The 19,957-nt window shown below is 38.2% G+C and overlaps 1 protein-coding gene across 2 annotated transcripts; it reads left to right on the forward strand.

Moving 5' to 3' along the window:
• The first annotated feature begins 1,005 nt into the window (after positions 1-1,005).
• Positions 1,006-19,226, forward strand: BPNT1 (3'(2'), 5'-bisphosphate nucleotidase 1). Of its 2 annotated transcripts, XM_060088654.1 has the most exons (9): positions 1,006-1,136; positions 5,291-5,417; positions 8,402-8,506; positions 9,191-9,298; positions 10,537-10,585; positions 11,809-11,900; positions 14,415-14,612; positions 17,226-17,331; positions 18,378-19,226. In XM_060088654.1, the coding sequence occupies exons 2-9, from the start codon at positions 5,298-5,300 to the stop codon at positions 18,524-18,526; spliced, it is 927 nt and encodes a 308-aa protein (XP_059944637.1). In that variant the 5' UTR covers positions 1,006-1,136; positions 5,291-5,297; the 3' UTR covers positions 18,527-19,226. The 2 variants fall into 2 exon arrangements, with proteins under 2 accessions (XP_059944637.1, XP_059944638.1); XM_060088655.1 differs by lacking the exon at positions 5,291-5,417.
• The last annotated feature ends 731 nt before the right edge of the window (positions 19,227-19,957 follow it).

Consider the following 19,957-nt stretch of genomic DNA (forward strand, 5'->3'; position numbering starts at 1 on the left):
AAAGTAGTTTTATTAATATAAAGGATACCTTTAACAAAAGAAACGACTGTTCCCTTTGATAATTTTTCTTATCCTGAATTCTACTCTGATGAAACAGTGGGTTTGGCTTTCTAATTAATCAGAGAATTTCTGTCTTTAAATGGATGAGTTTAAACAATTTACATTTGTTGTTATAACTGATATGTTTGCTATTAACTCTGTCATCTTATTTTATGTTATTATATTTTAGTGACAGGGCCCTGCTTTTCAGTACTGAAAAAAATGATCATTGCCTCTTCACTCTGCTGTTCTCACCGCAGGTCGGCTCCCACATGCGCACAGAAATACAGGCAGACACAAGAAGTGTGCTCCTTAAATATATGGTGAAAGCCAAAATGAATAAACAGGCAATTTTTGTTTTTGCTTGTTTGTTTTTACTTTTGGCAGTGCAATAAAAGTCGTAATTAGGTTTTTTTTTTTCTGTGCTTCAAAAAAACAAACAAAAATAATTAATATGGTACATCCGACCAGGAAGAGAAAAAATCTCCCAGGACTAATCAGTAGCCGAATGAAAGGGTCACAGACCCTTTCAGGAGTCTGATAAATGCTTTAAAAAAATAAAATAAAAAATAAACGCTAGTAACACACTTCTGCATAAAGTTTTCTTAGGGGGAACAGAGGTAGGGGCGTCGTGGACTACCTGAAGCCAGTCCACGGACTCGTAGGGTTTCGAGGTTAAGTAGCCGCCTGCCGCCACGGGGCGGTATCATTAACCCGACAAACATCTTAGGAGTAAACTGTGCGCACAAAGTGGACTGGAAGACACCTGAAGCCAGAATGATTACTTGATACACCTTTCGGTTTGACTTCAGGGGACTGGCGCCTATGGAAAGCTTGGAAAGCTTGGAGAAAACACGGACAAGTGGAGCCTTCCGGCGGGTCTGGAGTCAGACCGGGCGGTGGCAAAATAGCTGTTCTGCGCCTGCGCCGAACTTCCCGCATGCTCAGTAGCTGAGGTGGGTTTAGTCTGCATCCACTGACGACCTATCCCCGGAGGGTAATTGCTGTACTGGACGCTGCGGGGAACCTGTTGCTTGGTAACGCTTGTGTGGTTACCCCTGAAGTCTGTCGTCTGACTTGGTGCCAGTCTTGTAACTGTAAGTAATTTTCTCTCCTGCGGAGCAGCGCAAGGGCTTAGGCAGATCTGAGTAGTTTATTGGTCCCCTAACTCCACCCCTCTGCACAGATATGAAGAGATTCAAAGGATTTATGTTTAAAAAAAAAGTACGCGAATCAGAGTACTTCTCCAGATATTCCGATATCGGACCTAGATTCTTGAGTGTCAGCATTTTGACTGTTTACCTGTACTATTATTTTCGTGCCTCGGGGTCTTTTAATGGCCATATGTTGTTGAAATAACAAGGCAGACTTAGACGGTGGGTTCTTTAGTGCATCCAAATTTAGTGTCTTACGCCTAAAATTAAATTTCGTTAAAATAGCAGGCATTCTTCCTACTGCCTTTTCTGGTTGTAGACTTGCTTTATTTATTTAGATCCCCTGAAAATGTGATTGCTAGTTTAAAAGATGTGTACATTTTACTGCTAATAAGATTTTCAAAAAAGCGGTTTCACCACTTTACATCCTCGCTAATAATGCTCAGGAGGATCTTCACTCACACTCCTGCCAACACTGGGCAAACTTTCTTATCTATGCCAGTCTTACATATGAACAATCATTTCTCATTGTTTTAGATTGCATTTCTTTCATTTCATTTCAAATTGAGCATTTCACGATTTAATGGCCTTTGCTTTTATTTTTCTAAGTATTGCCTATTGGCGTCACTTGCACATTTTTCTGTTGAATCATTCATCTTTTACATATTGATATATGTAAGCCCCTTATGTAACAAAAATTAGCACATTTGTCTAGTATGTGATACAAATTTTTGTTATCATTTTGTCACTCATCTGTTTGCTTTGTTTATGGTATTTTGCCTATATAGACATTTTAATTTTTATGCCTTCAGATTTATCAATATATAATGGATTCTTGGTTTTAGTCACATTTAAAAGTGCTTTTCCAAATTTATAAAACATTTCACTCATGTTTTATCCCCATACTTTTATAGTTTCATTCTTTACTTTTAAAATCATGCATTGATCTGGAATATACATTGATATAAAGAAGCAAAAAGATTCCAACACTTTTTTAAAAGATTAGCAATTGTCCCCACCGTTTTTTGCACAATTAACTTTCCTCCATGATTTGAATTATCACCTTTAGTGTATTCGGATCTATCTCTGGAATTTATTTAATTGCATTGATTTATCTCTCAAATTCTGCCCAGGACTAAACTTTTAATTACTATAGTTTTATATCATATTTTGATATATGCTTATTTCTCTTTTTTTCAGAATTTGCTCTGTTATAGTCAAGTTCCAAAAGATAAATTATCTTAGTATTTTGATTGGGAACTCACCATTTATTTATTTTTCTTTCTTTCTTTTTTATGGTTCTGGCAGCTTTATTGAGGTATAATTATCATACAATCAATGTAAATATTTAAAGTGTATAACTTGATATAATTTGTTTATCCATTCACCTGTTGGGGGACATTTGGGTTGTTTTCAGATTTTGTCTGTCACAAATAAATCTGCTATAAACATTCATGAAGAAGTCTTGGGACTTCCCTGGCAGTCCAGTGGTCAAGAATCTGCGCCTCCAATGCAGAGGGCGCGGGCTCGATCCCTGGCCGGGGAGCCAAGATCCCACGTGCCACGCTGTGTGGCCAAAAAAAAAAAAAAAAAACAAAAAAACCCCAACAAAAAACCAAACAAACAAACAAACAAAATTCATGAAGAAGTCTTTGTGAGGACTTACACTTTTTTTTCTCTTGGCAAATAGCTAGGAGTGGAATGCTGGGTCAGCCAAACTGTTTCCCAAAGTAATTGCACCCTCTTACATTCCCACCTGCAATGTGTGTTACTCTAACCAGTGTCCTGTGGATGATGAGGTCTCCCACTGGCTAGTGGGCGCATGAACTCCCAAGCCGTGTGAGCTCTGAAGATCACACCTAATGTTCCTTTCAGGAGGTGCATGCCCCGGCTTCAGGTAGTTTCCTCACCTGCCTGCACTGATTAGCAGATCTCCAGAGGTCTCTCTGGTACTCTGCCCTGCACACTCCTATCATCTTGGCCTCCTCAGACACCCAGCTCCATCTCCTCAACTTGGATACTACTGCACTCCCCCTGGGTTCCCATTTCATCATTTATTTTAAGAACCTACTCCTCATATGCTCACCACCTTTATACTGAATTCAAGACACCTCTCCCAGGCTATGAGAAGAAATGGATCATTGATTCCTATTGTTTTTGTCCTTCTGAACTAGCCATGTTGACAGCTGTAAAGATTCCTTAAATGATAGGATATTAGGTTGATTGCCTTAAATGTTGTACAACCTTTTTTCATATTCCAAGCCTCAAGCCCAGAACATTATGAAAAAGAACCTGTGCTGTGATTCTGGGTCATATTGCTAATATTATATCCTCAGAGTCAAAATAATGTTGCGGAAGCTATAGGAATTTTTTTTGCCCTTAACGCTGCCCTAATGTCCCTGCAGGATAGCCAGCAATGAGAATAATCATTGTAATAATGGTTAGCCAGCGTTATTTAGTGCTTACCTTGTGCCAGAGACTGATTTAATAATTACCATGACTCTATGTTATAATACTATCGCTAGCTCCATTTTACCAATCAAGGCACAGAGAATTTAAGTGGCTTTCCCAAGGTCACACAACTAATGTGTGCCAGAGCTCGGAATTGAACACAGGAAGTAGGCTTCAGTGCCTGTGCCTTTAACCCCTGCTTTTGATAAGCTTTCAGAGAGACATGCTTACAAAAGTTAGTGTTTTACAACCCAGAATGTGTAAAACTGGTAGGGAAGGAAGGACAGTAGATGTAATCTGAACTATAAGGAAGTTAAGGACTTGCAGCTTCATTTTATTGACATATTTGATAAGTATCCTTTCTACGTCCTCCTCTTCCACAGCACTTTTGAAAAGATGCATTCAACAATTTTTTAAAACTGTATGTAAGTTAATGGCTAAAGAGAAAAAGACAGTCAGGACCAGAGTCCTGCAATCTGTCAACCAGTGACCCTTTTCCAGGTTGAAAGTGAATCATGAATAAAATTATGGGGTAGCATTGTTCACCTAGTTATGAGTACACCTAACAGTGGCTCAGGATGGGGGATGAGGGAAGTTGGACCATGATTCAGTCCCAACTAAGGCTCAGCCCACCCCACTGGGAATTTGGAAGCTAGGAAGGCCCATCAGAATTGGGGTGGCAGCCCAGCTGGAGTGAGGAATGGCCTTTACACCCCCCTGTTGACCAGTTTCAAGTGACATGACTCTTCTCAGCAGATAAATTCCTAAAGAAAGGTGGCAGCCAAAGACCATCTGTTGGCAGCCCGTTCAACAGCTGGGGAAGTAAGTCCTTCAACCCCAGAGGGAATCTGGGTGATGTAGCCGAGCATCAAAGCAGTCAATAAAATTGCAGGATTTGAATTTGTATTTTCAAAAAGGAAAGTACTTGATCTTAAAGACTGTTTTTTTCATATTTTTTATTGGGCCAGGGGCTGCTTGACACTCATTACTTTTCCAAATGCTTGGTCTTCAGTCCGGCGGTTATGCTGCTTGTTCTCTTTATTTTGCTACTGATGAGGATGGCAGTCAATAACCAGCAGATTAAATTTTATTTAATCTCTAAAGGAATATTCATTGAGTTTCAGAAACTAAGTGTAATCACATGCAGTCCCTCCCCTTTTTAATTACTTCCCACATACACACACATCCCTTATGCTCTTCATACCTCTGTCAGCACTTACCAGTTTTATGTTATAGACATTAGGTTACAGTATTTTACCCTCAGCCCACCAAAATATTAGCTCCTTAAGGGCAGATATTATACCTTATTTTTTAGCCCCTGCAGCACGTCCACAGCTTTTGTACATTATACTCGTCATACATAAAACTTTTTCACATGTTCATAGTCCTGGGCCAGTCACCCCCATGCCTCAAAATGTCCCATCTGCAGAGAAAAAGAATACTATAGAAGTTATTGCGAGAGCTAATGCTGAAATGGAGTCTTTTTCCAAGTCTCTCTTAGTAAATGTTTATTAGAGAATCTACACAGTTAATTGAAGCAGTCCCACGTAAACACTCAATACCAATATGTTGAATTGAATTCGAGTAAATGAAACCAGCAGTTGGCTTTGAAAGTAATGTAACATTTCTCTCGATTTTCCTTTAAGGCACATCATGGCTTCCAGTCACACTGTGTTGATGCGGTTGGTGGCTTCAGCATATTCTATTGCTCAAAAGGCAGGAACAATAGTCAGGCGTGTTATTGCTGAAGGAGACCTGGGTATCGTGGAGAAGGTACTGAAAGTCTCGTCTCATTTCATACCAACTCTGTTTTTGTCCCTTGAGGTTTAGCTAAAAGGATATAATAATCTGGACAGACTTTAATAGTTGAAATAGTCAATGGCTCCCTTATGGAGATGGCAAGACCCTTAGTTCAAATGGGCTCCATTTCTGCTCTGCAGAGGACTCCAGACTTCCTACCTCCAAAACCTTTATTTATATGACTGGGCCTTCTAACCGCTGTCTAGCTCCAGAGCACTGGAACCAAGCTTCATATCCTGAAGTAATCTACTTCATGCAAAGCCATGCAGTCCTTGGTGAACTTAAAATGTTTGGTAACATCTGGCATTTAAATAAGTATCCCCTATATTCAAAGCTTTAAAACGTTTTTTCTGCATGGAAAAGAAACCTAAAGCAAAGGTTTTCTTTCCAGTATGGTAATTAAAAACTTAGGTAAATTAACAGAAAGCTAGTTCATAGTGGTAGTTGATTCTTAAAAGAAGTCCCACCGTGCATGTGTTCTAGTTTAAAATATAATTCCTTCCACAAGATTTGATGATTATTTCACATTACAAATTTTAAGTGTAAGTTTCCACATATTGACATTTTGTCATAATCTTTAAGGAAAATTGTAATTTTGCCCAAGTGGGAAAATTTTAGGATATGATAAACATTTTAATGATTTGAAATAGAGATGTAGTTAAGACGTTCCTTTATGATTAGTCAAGCATCTATTTAAGGCTATTTGTATAAAAAAATAAGGACCTTATATATAAGTAAAAGACAACTTAGAAATAAGTTCCTGTGAACTAATTATAGGATATTCAACATAACTACTTTTAAAAATTAAGAATAAAAATCACAAGAACTAGTGAAAGAACTCTCGTTTCCTTTTTTGGTAGATTTATGGGCTTAATAGTATAGGAAATAGATATAGGGTAAATTGATTTTGAAATCAAAATTGATTTGAATCAACTTTAAAAAAATTTGTTATAGTCCCTCATTTTCCATTTTCTAAAAGCATTCAAGCTATTTATAATATATAGATGATATCTCTCATCCCCCATCCTGAGCCACTGTTAGGTGTACTCATAACTAGGTGAACCATGTTACCCCATAATTTTATTCATGATTCACTTTCAAGCTGGAAAAGGGTCACTGGTTGACAGATTGCAGGACTCTGGTCCTGACTGTCTTTTTCTCTTTAGCCATTAACTTAAATACAGTTAAAAAAAATCTGTTGAATGAATCTTTTCAAAAGTGCTGTGGAAGAGGAGGATGTAGAAAGGATACTTATCAAATATGTCAATAAAATGAAGCTGGAAGGGCTAGTTGTTGTATTGGATTACAGAATAAGTATTCAAAATAGTTGCAAACTCTGAGAAAGGTGGGCCAAATTCAACAGGATATTACAGTAGGAATAAAGTCCTATATTAATGTTCAAGTAATAAGGGGGGAGTCTGATTCAGATTTGTGTGAAAAAGAGGTTTTAGTTGATCACATACATGCTCAACGACAAGCCAACAATGTAAAACAGCTACTTTCAGAAGGCTACTAATCTTACTGTCTTTTCTTTTTTATTGTTTTCTCTATTATGAAACATAGGAAGTGGAGAAAAACAGCAAAAAGTACAAAATCATCTATTAGGCTGCCACCCAATATTTTGGATCATATCTTTGCATATTTTTCTCTTAGCATTATTTATTTTGTTTAAATTGATTTTCTCTTGTGATTATATTAGATGGACCACTTTGTAGCCGATAGCTAAAGAGTAATAGAAATATAGTGTTCAAGTTAGAAAGAAAGATAATAACCTCACTGTCCTCTCTACTGGTCAGACACTTCTAGTACTTTATATCCACTTGTTGACACCTCATTTTGAAAGAGACAGGGCAAAAATAGATTTGTCACACAAAGTATCTAGAATGGTGAGATTTGGCACTATGTCGGTAGAAAGAGCAGGGAATATCTTATCCTAGAGAAGAGTTGGGATAGCTTTCCTCATAGAGTTGAATGGCTATCAATGTGTCTTGATAAACTTGACTGATAGGTAAGTAATCTTACCTATCCATGGTAAGTGGTCTCTAAACTTGATTGATAGGTAAGTAATCTTCGATTTCAACAATTCTTTTAAGTAGTTTCATTCCACAGATATTTACGGAGCACCTACTGTGTGCCAGGCACAGTTCTTTAGAAAATAAAACAAAGATCTCTGCCTCTGTGGCACCACATTCTAGCAAAATTGTTCTTTACATTGAGATAACCAGCAAACTTCACTGTGGCAGAAAAGAGTTTGATAGTCATTCCTTATCTCATTACGAAGTATTGCGAAAGATCTGCTGTTTAAGATAAAACAATGTGTAAATCCACCTAAACAGGCATGTATAAATTGCAACATGTCCTAATTCTCTGAAAGCAAGCTAACCAAGGAAGTGGTCACTGTCTTTCACAAGTGTGACTATGTGAGTTATGGATTGAGTTGAGTGCCATAGGTGAGTTATGTAGTAAATATTACTGCCGTTCACTTTCATTTTTTTATAGTTTAGAAATAAAAATTTTGAAATAAGAAATAACGAATCATTCTGAGGACCTCTTGAATTATTAAAATTAGGATTAATGAGTGGAGTTTATAGAAGGATCCATAAAAGAAATACCTTTTAAATAAAGAGTTATTTATTATAATTAACTGCCTTGAAAATAGTGAGTTTCCTGTCTTGTCAACCTGCTTAAGCAAAAGATTAATGTAGAGATCTTATAAAAGGAATTTGTGAACTGGGGGAGAAAATGTTCTAAGTAATTTAAAAGCTCCTTTCCAAACTTTAGCCACTATAAATCCCATGAGAAAAACCCAGCCAAGAAACTGACTCATATGATGTTAAGCTTGATCGATCTTAAAACAGACAGTGTAATTTAAATGGATATAGATAATCACCCATGTGGCGTCAAAGAACAACTTATTTCATACTTAGTTCTGCTAAAATGTGCATTCTTTGTTGCAGACCTGTGCAACAGACCTGCAGACCAAGGCGGACCGATTAGTTCAAATGAGCATATGCTCTTCTTTGGCACGGAAATTCCCCAAACTAACAATTATAGGGGAAGAGGTAAGACTATCATATATTTTTTTAAATCCCTGTTTACTGTATGGATTTGTAATTGCCCCTTTAGTGATTTATACACTACTTTTATGATTTCAAGCATTATATTTTTGTGTTTTAACACAAAAATAACTATCATGTTTCTTGGACTTTCAGAAAATATCTGCTTTTAATATTTTGGTTTATTTCTAGGCCACATGTGTCAGTTCTTGACCATAGATGATATGGTTACTGTTGTGACATTCAACATACAAAGTATAAGATGGGTAGAGTTCTAGAACTTTGGAATAAAATGGGTTTATTCCTTTTTTTTTAAATTAAGGCTTATTTGCACACTTATTCAAAGACTAACACTGTGAAGGTGAAGGAATTGACATCTCATGTATTTGAGAGTTAGACATAGCTGATGGCAGAGTCACTTGTGTAAATAAGCGTATAATACTTAAAAATTCTTTTCTTTTTAATCCTTGTTCAGGATAATGAAGTTGGGATCCTTTGTAATCAACTTTGATGAGCCATATGTGGTTGTTTTTGCAATTTTATTCAGTGTGCTTTAAAAGCTCTAAATAGAAATGGTAAACAGGAAGGACTAGTGAGAACTATGATACTGCATTTCTTCTTGTTGCTGAGACAGACGATATTCTGTAAATAGGAAACAGCTTCGGTCATCATCAGTGTTCTCTGCTTTAGGATCTGCCTCCTGAAGACGTGGATCAAGAGCTGATTGAAGATGGTCAGTGGGAGGAGATACTGAAGCAACCATGCCCGTCACAGTACAGTGCTATCAAAGAGGAAGACGTATGATCCATGTTATTACTTAACTTTCTATTAATCTTCAGTTTTTGTCGTAGTAAAGGAAATAAAATTTGCCATCATGATGAAAACTTGGTAGTTATAAAACAAGGGAAACCAGGAACTTGAAATCTTTCAGAGCCAACATATAAGTGTCTGGCAACCATATGGGATGTCTAACCTATTAACTTCAAGTTCATTTTCTCATCCTATTGATTTCCTCTTCACTCTAAAACTGTTATTAAAAATACTTTTGAGGGAATTCCCTGGCAGTCCAGTGGTTAGGACTGGGTGCTTTCCCTGCTGGGACCTAGGTTCAGTCCCTGGTCAGGGAACTAAGATCCCACCAGCCGTGTGACATGGCCGAAAAACAAAATACTTTTAGGGAGAATATCTAATTTGTTATTTAGTAAATTTGGTAGTAAAACATTTCATTGGTAATTGGAGCTGGAAGGAGATGAAATGGATTGCTACCTTATATTTTTGGAAGGCCATAAAAATTACCCCCTTGCTTTTTATTGTTGCTTAAATTAAATCTATGACTTCAGATAACTATCAAACTTCTTTAATTTTTGAGTTTTAATTTATTTAACACTCATTCCTTGAGCACTTACTATGAGTAAGGCACTTTGTTCTGTGATATGCAGTATAGAAAAAAAAAGATGCGGTGTCTCCCATCAGAAATATGCCCTCACAAATTTATATCAAGAGTCTAGTGGTTAATGGCTGCATATCCTGAATCATATTAAAAGTCCTAAGAGGGGATTTCTTTTTTATGCTACCAGTTTTATAAACCATTCAATTTTCTTGGCCGCATATACGTGTGTCCTTACGATAATCAGACTGTCATTATTTATCTTAAATCAACATTTATATATAAAAATGAGTAGCATCCACACAAAACATTTTTGGTGCCACTTTAAAGTTTTCCTTATATCACCATCTAGAGCCCAGGATGTTCATGGCCACATGTTTAGTGTTCAGGTAGCAATAAACTCTTACCAGTTAACCATTTTATATTAAAATTTTTTTATTGAAGTATAGTTGATTTACAATGTTGTGTTGATATTTTATTACAAAATACTTTTTTACTATTATTTTTTAATTATTACAAAACTGATGACATTGGCTTAAGCCACCCATAATATAATTTCAAAAATTTGAAAAAGGGTAGTTTTAGTTTATCTATTTAAATCAATTTTTTAAATTTTATGTGCTCAATTTGGACATTTCCTCTTTTTTAGCTTGTGGTCTGGGTTGATCCTCTGGATGGTACCAAGGAATATACTGAAGGTTGGTATCTCTTTTATATTTGTATTTGACAGCAGTAGGACTAATATATGATGTTTACTTGTAAACATTTAATCTCCTTCAAATACCACCCCCCCCATATTCCACCAGTCCCGCAATCCTAATGTCCCCTAGATGAAAATAACTAACATTAAACCAATGTAACCAAAGGGACTATACTGAATCCCCAGCTTTATTGGGTAGAAAAATGATGAAAAGTGTCACTGTGTCGCCTTGCTCTGCCACCATCCCGTGCCCATCCCTCGCTCGCTTCCTCTGCGAACCGCTGTCTCACTGCACAGCCTCACCTCTAAAGATGGGTTTTGAAACACAGTGCAATATGTCTCCTTCCCGAAATTATCTAAGATGAGCAAAATTAGAAAGCAGCAAATTAAAATAAAGTTGGCAACGTTAAAGGGAGACGTGACAGGCTCAGAGCCAGAGTGGTAGGTTTTAGGAGTGTAGCATAAGCTTAGATTCTTATTTTTGAGAGGAAGATCAACGTAGGTTTTCTTGTATTGGTTCTCAGCTGAAAAAAGAAAACTGTCTCGTAAGTCCTAGAAAAAACTCTCTCTGTCCTTGGTTGAGACATATCTACGATGAGTGAATCCCGTAGTACATGTGAAAACGTCTCTGTAATCCATTGAGAAATAGGGGAGCTCTAGGCAGCTTTAGTGAGTGTAAGAACACCTAAACAGCTTGTTCAGCTCTCAACCCCGACCTCCAGAGGTTTTGACTCACTAGCTCTGCAAAGGAGCCTGAGAATCTGTACTGAAAAAATTGAGCCAGTTAATTCTAATGCTGTTTGTTAGTCCATTGGCCCCACTGTGAGAAATCTTCATTTAGAGGCTTGAAATGCAAATCTAGAGAGTAATCCTGGAATCGAGAGTGATCTAGCAGGCAGAGGTGAGTCGGATGGTGGTAGAGGGGGGCACAGAGGAATCTAATGATGATGGCTGCAGAGTTACGGCTGATTTACTTGATTGGTTTACAGATTATTACTAATGAGACCATGTGTATCAATTCAATTAAGTGGCCGTAGTCCCTACTTCTGTCCCTGGCCAACTCTCATAATTTGTGTATTTTGCCAGAAGTAGGTTTAATCATGGATGAATCATTGCAAATTGCTTACCTTTATTGCAAAAATAACTTGGAGCCACTGATGTGCTGATGATGAGTCATAACCTGAGAAAGTTATGTAATTGATACAAATGTCTTCTTTTTAGGTCTTCTTGACAATGTAACAGTTCTTATTGGAATTGCTTATGAAGGAAAAGCCATAGCAGGAGTTATTAACCAGCCATATTACAACTACCAGGTATTACTATAAATGATAACAAAATATTTTATTAGATAAATAGTTATGGTATTATATGATTCTTAATGTTATCTGATCCAGTGATTTCTAGTTTGGTTGCACATGCAGTCATCTGGGGGAGCTTTTCAAAGTAAGGATTCCCAGGTCATACCCCAGATGTATTGAATCAGGTCCTCTGGGGGGTGTTGATACCAGGAATGTGTGTGTATGTATGTGACTGTACACAGACACACTGTATGATTTGCACACATATTTTATGTATGCCTTATGATTCAAATCATAAGCAAAAGTTTGGGAATTACTGATATGGCTCTTGGGTAGCTTGGTCATTGAGACACCTGATTTACAGGTGGTGCTTGAAGCACGTTGAAGAAATGAACCATTTCAACTAAGAAAAGAGGCTAGCCATGTTGTTTTGCAGGTAATACTACATAGTGCCTCAATTATAGTCAGCATTAACTAAATATGTTCTTGTACTCTTTTCTCTCATTTTTTCTCTCTCATCTGCTTTGACTTTCTACTATACTCCCAAGAAATTGTCTTCCTTAGAAGAGGCTAATGTAATTCCAAATCAGGAATATACTGTTAGATCACGTTAAATGTTAAAGGAAATTGTTGCAATAAAATACTTAAGGTATTTACGTTAGTGTGACCTTGATAGAACTTTGGAGCAACAAAGTAACCAGAGTGGGGACTATTACTTCTGAATTTCCAGTTTGAGTTAAGAGCAGGATTAATCTCTATTTCTAAGATAAATTTGTTGTTTTTAATATCATTTATGTGATTATAACTTTTTATTTATAATCATGTGCATCTTACGATTATTCAGCAAAAATATTTATGCATTCATTACTGGGAAAGTCTCATATTGAGCTGCTTAAGAGTCCATTAATTCTTTCAATACGACTAATGCTTGTACAGTATTATATGCAGACACAAGTTTGCAGTTATCATGTAAACTTTAAAGCAAGCTAATACTGTTACTTGAATAGGGGCATTTAATTCATAGATAATATTGCAGTGCGTGGCACCTTCTATCAAAAAAAGATCTAAGCGCTTAGGAATTGTTAACAATTTCCATCACTGCTTTCTAAGATTAGAAAAATTGTATTCACTTTCCACAGAACAATGAAAATCAAAAGTTAAGGGAACCCAGGAATGAAGCAAAGGTGAGAAAAATAGCTAGGCTTTTGGCTGCACTGGTAGGCGGAAAAGAGGTAGGCAGCTTGTGGTAGCCCAGTAGTCACTGTCTGTCCCATGTACCAGCTCATTTTCTCCTGCTCTGATTCTCTCCTTTGTTACCTGTCCTTTCACCACATTCCCTTCTGTACACTTTCCTTCTCTTCTCTCTTCCTTCTCTCTTGCTTATGCCTTAAAATTTGTTGCAACAAGGAGAAAAGTTGCTTAGCTTTGTTGGTAGTTTTCAAGGCTGAATGTCCAATTTAAAGTCATTATCATCATAGCTAACATTTATCAAGAGCTTACTGTGTACTGACAGACTCGAGGGATTCACATGCATTATCTCTTTCTGATACTCACCAAAACCCTTTAAGGAAGCCTTTATCCCTGTTTTACAGAAGAGGAAACTGAGACAAGTAACTTGCCCTAGTTGGTCAATGGTAGATCTGGTATCTAAACTGCAGTCCAGGCTCTTAGCCACTGCTCTACATTGCTCTCTTGAGCCAGATAAAAGACTTTTTTTTTTTTTTTTTTTTTTTTGCGGTACACGGGCCTCTCACTGCTGTGGCCTCTCCCGTTGTGGAGCACAGGCTCCGGACGTGCAGGCTCAGCGGCCATGGCTCATGGGCCCAGCCACTGCATGGCATGTGGGATCTTCCCGGACCGGGACACGAACCCGTGTCGCCTGCATAGGCAGGCAGACTCTCAACCACTGCGCCACCAGGGAAGCCCAGCAGCATTATTATATTATCACCATTACGTATTCCCATAGTAATGTGATTCTTATTGTTCCTCGGACAATGAAAAGTAATCAATCAATACACAGTGTTTCATTTCCTGGGGACTTACATACCTTTTGCAAACAGCTGTTTTCAAATACAATAATGAGATTGTTGGATAATTCTGAAAGGAACAGGAATCAGTATGTGATGTTGCCTTTCCTGAAGACTCCAGGGAATAACCAGAAGTTCCTTTCCGTACCTCTGGAACCCAATTATTATTATTATTTTTGGCCATGCTGTGTGGCTTGTGGGATCTCAGTTCCACGACCAGGGATAGAACCCAGGCCACGGCAGTGAAAGCCCAGAATCCTCACCACTAAGCCACCCGGGAACTCCCTGAAACCCAATTATTAACCAAAACAACAATGAGAATGATCAGTTGATGTTCTCAGGAAAATTTCTTTGTCGATGATACTGCTTTTGTAGTTTATAACATTATCATGTTTTTATTTTAAAAAAATCATGTTGCTAATATAACTAAATGTTCTATTTATGGCGAACCTTTCTCTCCAAATGATGACAAGCTTTGCCATTGTTTCACCCATTTACATAGGCAGGACCAGATGCTGTGTTGGGGAGAACAATCTGGGGAGTTTTAGGTTTAGGTGCCTTCGGGTTTCAGCTGAAAGAAGTGCCTGCCGGGAAACACATTATCACAACTACCCGGTCCCATAACAGCCAGTTGGTTACGGACTGCGTTGCTGCTATGAACCCTGATGATGTGCTGCGGGTGGGAGGAGCAGGAAATAAGGTACCAAAATCCATCCATCATCTACCCTGAAATGCAACTGAATTATTAAAAGAAATACTGAGCTGTTACAAAATGTGAAATAAGAGTTTGGGAGAAGAGATTAAAGATTGTAATTTGCCATTAAAGACACATTTTGGCAACATTTGAATTTTTTTTTTTTTTTTTTGGCCGTACCACATGGCATGTGGGACCTTAGTTCCCCAACCAGGGATCAAACCTGTGCCCCCTGCAGTGGAAGCATGGAGTCCTAACCACTGGACCACCAGGGAAGTCCCTGATTTTTTTTTAAATGTTGTGGTTCAAGTCTTTTTTACCTAAGAGAATTCAGTGATGAGAAGACCCCGGGCCTCTTGCCAGTCCTTATTTTCTCAAGGATCCTCTTGGATTACTTCCCAGACCTTTCTTCTACAGACTCCAGGATGGGCCTGCCTGCCCCTTTCTGGATACTTACCCCATTCATTCACCTAGGCTCCCATCCTCCTGAGAACATTGTGAATTGGAACACAATTTGATCTCCATCCCTGATCTCTTCTCATCTGATTGCCCCTCGGTTGTCATGATGACATCCATCAGGTATCTCAAATTCGGCATCCCCAGCTGGAACGCATCCTCTTTCTACCTGCCCCCAGATGTGTTCCTCTCCCTACTTCCTATCTGCTTAATGGCACCGCCATTTTTCTAACTGCTCTAGCCAGACATCTGAAAGCCATCCTAGCCTCCTTCCTGCCTCACATCCGATCAATCTGATCCTAGCTATAGATCTTCTTAATTCTTCCCTAGTGTCTCATCCATCTCAACTGCCAGTGCCCTAGGTGAAACCTGTCATCATCCCTCAACCAGCCTTTACAGCAGCTTCCAAAGTGATCTCCCTCTCAAAGCATTTACTTATAAGAGGATGAAAAATGGAAGTTTAAAAATAGCACTATTTTGAAAAAAAATGTAAAACATTTCAAAGTAAAAATATATTCCTGATAGTCACTGAAATATGATTTCTCTTTGCCCCTACTTTTTTTTTTTTTTTTTTTTTTGCGGTACGCGGGCCTCTCACTGTTGTGGCCTCTCCCGTTGTGGAGCACAGGCTCCGGACGCGCAGGCTCAGCGGCCACGGATCACGGGCCCAGCCGCTCTGCGACATGTGGGATCTTCCTGGACCAGGGCACGAACCTGTGTCCCCCGCATCAGCAGGCGGACTCTCAACCACTGCGCCACCAGGGAAGCCCTTTGCCCCTACTTTTGTAACTACAAAATGCCATTACCTCTTTTATTCCCAAGGAGGTACCATTCCCTGTAGGAGCAAAGTCCCCACCCTACACAGCTCCCACCTTTTCTCCTTGCAAAGACCTGTTGGGCAGTTCTTAACTTTTCTGCATCAAGGACCTCTTTGAGAATCGGACGAAAGCCACAGTCCCTCTTCCCTCAAAAAATATACCTGGCATAGTCCTTGGCACATAATAAGACTTGACACAGTTTTCTTAAAAGAAAGAGAAAGCTTTTACTCAGAAGTCTGCAGCAAGGGTTAATGGTTTGAACGTGTCATTGAATACAGTAATCCTAAAAAGAATAGCTGGTTACTTTGTGTTCACTGAGGTTCTCCTTATTCTCCCAGGCTGGCCTCTTCATCTCAATATTTGAAGTCTAAATTTTACAGCACTAATTACTTTACAGTATAACCAAAAAATAAGTCAAGCAACTAATGAAAGGCTGATAGCAAGTTACTGCTGAGAGTTATGCAGTTTCTATCGGTCACCTCAGATTTTTTTTTTTGGCTACACCATGCAGCATGCGGGATCTTAGTTCCCTGACCAGTGATCAAACCCGTGTCCCCTGTGGTAGAAGCATGGAGTCTTAACCACTGGACCACCAGGGAAGTCCCTCAGTGACCTCAGTTTTGTATGAATATTACAGGCATTAGTAAGATGACTACTTGATTTGATTTTTATTTATTTATTTATTTTTTGGCACACTGTGCAGCTTGCGGGATCTCGGTTCCCCAACCAGGGATCAAACCCGCACCCTCTATAGTGGAAGCACGGAGTCTTAACCACTGGACCGCCAGGGAAGTCCAAGATGACTCTTTTAAAATTCATACTTTGGTAGCAGAAATAGCAACAGATATGATACCAAAACAAAGACTTATGCAACTGCTTGTTAGACTAGTCAGCATCACATATCTGTTAGGACTTATTACAACCTATACATTATTGTACTGGTTGATATTTCTGTATCCTTTATATAATAATGGTCAAATTTTTACAAGATTAAAAAGCTTTATTTTTTCTACAATATATATTGTTTTTACTGTAAGAAGAAAAGACAGCATAAAAAAGAAAACCTTATTTTAACTAACTTAGAATATAGAGACCATTCAGATATCCTCCTTGTAGCTTATTTGACTTCTTTTTTTCCCATCAGATTATTCCCTAGTGTCTTATCCATCACATTATTATGCATGTATTCTATATATTTCTTCATAATACTCATTTTCACCTGCTAAAGGCTTTAACCCAAGTCTGACACAGGAATTGAAATATACTGATAGAAACAAGCAGTTTCTCTTTATTTGTACCTCAGTTATTTCATGGTTGAGGGATAATTATTCTGTTAAACTTACAGATTATTCAGCTGATTGAAGGCAAAGCCTCTGCTTATGTATTTGCAAGTCCTGGATGTAAGAAGTGGGATACCTGTGCTCCAGAAGTCATTTTACATGCTGTGGGAGGTTAGTCCATTTTATTTGGGGGAATTACAATTTTCATACAGTTTTTGTATTATGCTAGGACATGATATTTCAGTAATGTTACTTTACCTAGACTCTTAGGATATAAAAGATAGAAGGAAAGTTAGAGGTTATCCAATCTAAGCCTCGCATTTCATAGGTGAGAAAGTAGATTTTCAGTGAATTCATTTTCCTTTAGTTACAGTTTCTCTTTTGGACCTTGATCTGCACACAGTTCATTTAATTAAACCCTTATTAATTTATGGCTTTAATGCTTTTAGGGTTTTTTTTTCTTGAAAAGTAAAATATTCATCATAATCCTCATTAGTTTCTTTTGAGCCAATATTGTATTGGTACATGTCTCAGTGCTAGCGCTTAAAGATCATAGAGTTGGAATTTTTTTAATCAGCCTGCAAAAGTACTACAGATATATACATAGCAAGATGATTTTTCTAATTCAAATAGACATCAGATCACATCTACTCTTAAACACTTGATTTTTATTTTATCATTTCTCCTGGTACATTATTGTGTCGATATCTCAGCATATTACATGACAAGGAAGTTAAATTCATCACGATCCATTCTCATTAGAATGTTAAATGAGACTGTAATATAACACAGTTATGTTTTATGAACATACTTCACTTAAACTCTTACCAAATAAAGTGTTACTAATAAATGGTAGAATGAAGAAAACACTTTTGAAACCAGGAATTGTGGGTGATGGAGTATAACCAATAGGAAATGTAATCACTCCAGGAAAAGAGAAATTAATTGATACTGAGAAGTATAAATTGAAAATACTAAGTGAAATTATTTTAATCAGCGAGAAAAAATAATGATTTAGCCTTTAGTTAGTCAAGTTCCTCTGTAGTCTTAAATTGCAAGTGAATTAATACTTAACCTTTGTGGTCACGCATTATCTTCCTTATTTTATCCAGAATTCAAAGGATATTATTATATAGGGAAGCAAGAAGCTCTTAGAAATAACTAGAAACATAATGATCTGATCAGCCATTGACATTGTATTGATGTTTTTTCCATAGGCAAGTTAACCGATATCCATGGAAATGCCCTTCAGTATAACAAGGAAGTGAAGCACATGAACTCAGCTGGCGTCCTGGCCACACTGAGGAATTATGACTACTATGCAAGTAGAGTTCCCGAATCTGTTAAAAATGTACTTGTTCCTTGAAGGGAAATCTCGTCGACTCAGCCAGGAGAAGGACTTGCTCCTCAAAATAAAACATTTTAAAACTAATTGGGTGGAATTTGAGCTCTACCTTTACTTCATTCATTGTTGATCACCGATTTACATTTGGTTACTTAGGAGTAGAAAATTGAATTTTTTTTTTTTTTTTTTTTTTTTTCGGTATGCGGGCCTCTCACTGTTGTGGCCTCTCCCGTTGCGGAGCACAGGCTCCGGACGCGCAGGCTCCGGACGCGCAGGCTCAGCGGCCATGGCTCACGGGCCCAGCCGCTCCGCGGCACATGGGATCCTCCCAGACCGGGGCACGAACCCGTATCCCCTGCATCGGCAGGCGGACTCTCAACCACTGCGCCACCAGGGAGGCCCGAAAATTGAATTTTTAAACGTCTTCATTAATGAATCGACCAGACCAATTTTGACATCTGGAAAACTTGTAAAGTCAGTATATTTCACATTTCATTTTTCCTCCTTTTATTTGGAGCAGTGAAAGTAAAGCTTAGTTCCAGTTGGCCATCCTGGTGCACTGTTGAATTAGCATTCCTGTTTTGTAAACCAGATTTCTTTAGGGCACAGAACCACAAGTTATTACCCAAATCTCATTCTTGTCTTTCACAGTAATGTAAAAGTTTTCCTACTCCCATTCTGAATACATTAAAATATCATTCTATATGTTGATGAAACATTTTGGAGAAACATTTCTTTATAATAAATTATTTAATTCTAGCTCTCTCTGTTATTCACCAGCTTTTTTTAAGTAGTTGGAAACTATGTATTCTCTGCTGTGGGCATTACTTTATCCTTATGGCATCATTATGCAGTTTAACTGTGGAAAGTTAGGTAATTGCTCCTATTCCTTCCAAAGGAAGATTATAATATATGCTATCAAAATTATTCTGACATTCTGCCTAGGTTTTTTTTTTTTTTTTTTTTTTTTTGCGGTACGCGGGCCTCTCACTGCTGTGGTCTCTCCTGTTGCGGAGCACAGGCTCCGGACGTGCAGGCTCAGCGGCTATGGCTCACGGGCCCAGCCGCTCCGTGGCATGTGGGATCTTCCCGGACCGGGGCACGAACCCGTGTCCCCTGCATCGGCAGGCGGACTCTCAACCACTGCGCCACCAGGGAAGCCCCTGCCTAGGTTTTTATTGTTTAGGTCTCTGTCCTGCGCTTTTAAATAAATTTCTCTCATTGTTATTAAGCAAGTGGTTTAAATTAATCATTCCCAAACCCACTGCATGTCAGAATCACCTGGGAAGCTTTTCAGAAAATAGGAATTCACAGGCTCCAGCCAAGCGGTTTTGTCTTAAAATTCTGTGTATTTCAAGACAGCTACTCCAGGGATTCGGTAGTCATTTAAGTGTAACACTCACTGGAGACGGTGTTGGAGTACTGTTTTCACAAGGCAGCTGCAAGAAGAGG

Source organism: Mesoplodon densirostris, chromosome 2, assembly GCF_025265405.1.
Source record: "Mesoplodon densirostris isolate mMesDen1 chromosome 2, mMesDen1 primary haplotype, whole genome shotgun sequence".
NCBI classification, from domain to species: domain Eukaryota; kingdom Metazoa; phylum Chordata; class Mammalia; order Artiodactyla; family Ziphiidae; genus Mesoplodon; species Mesoplodon densirostris.

What these genes read in the sequence shown, in the direction of transcription:
- BPNT1 (XM_060088654.1), top strand. Translation starts at nt 5,298, where the DNA reads ATGGCTTCCAGTCACACTGTGTTGATGCGGTTGGTGGCTTCAGCATAT. An exon ending in GTGCTATCAAAGAGGAAGAC is followed by an intron (nt 9,299 to 10,536) that starts GTATGATCCATG and finishes CCTCTTTTTTAG; the next exon opens with CTTGTGGTCTGGGTTGATCC. An exon ending in CATTTTACATGCTGTGGGAG is followed by an intron (nt 17,332 to 18,377) that starts GTTAGTCCATTT and finishes TTTTTTCCATAG; the next exon opens with GCAAGTTAACCGATATCCAT.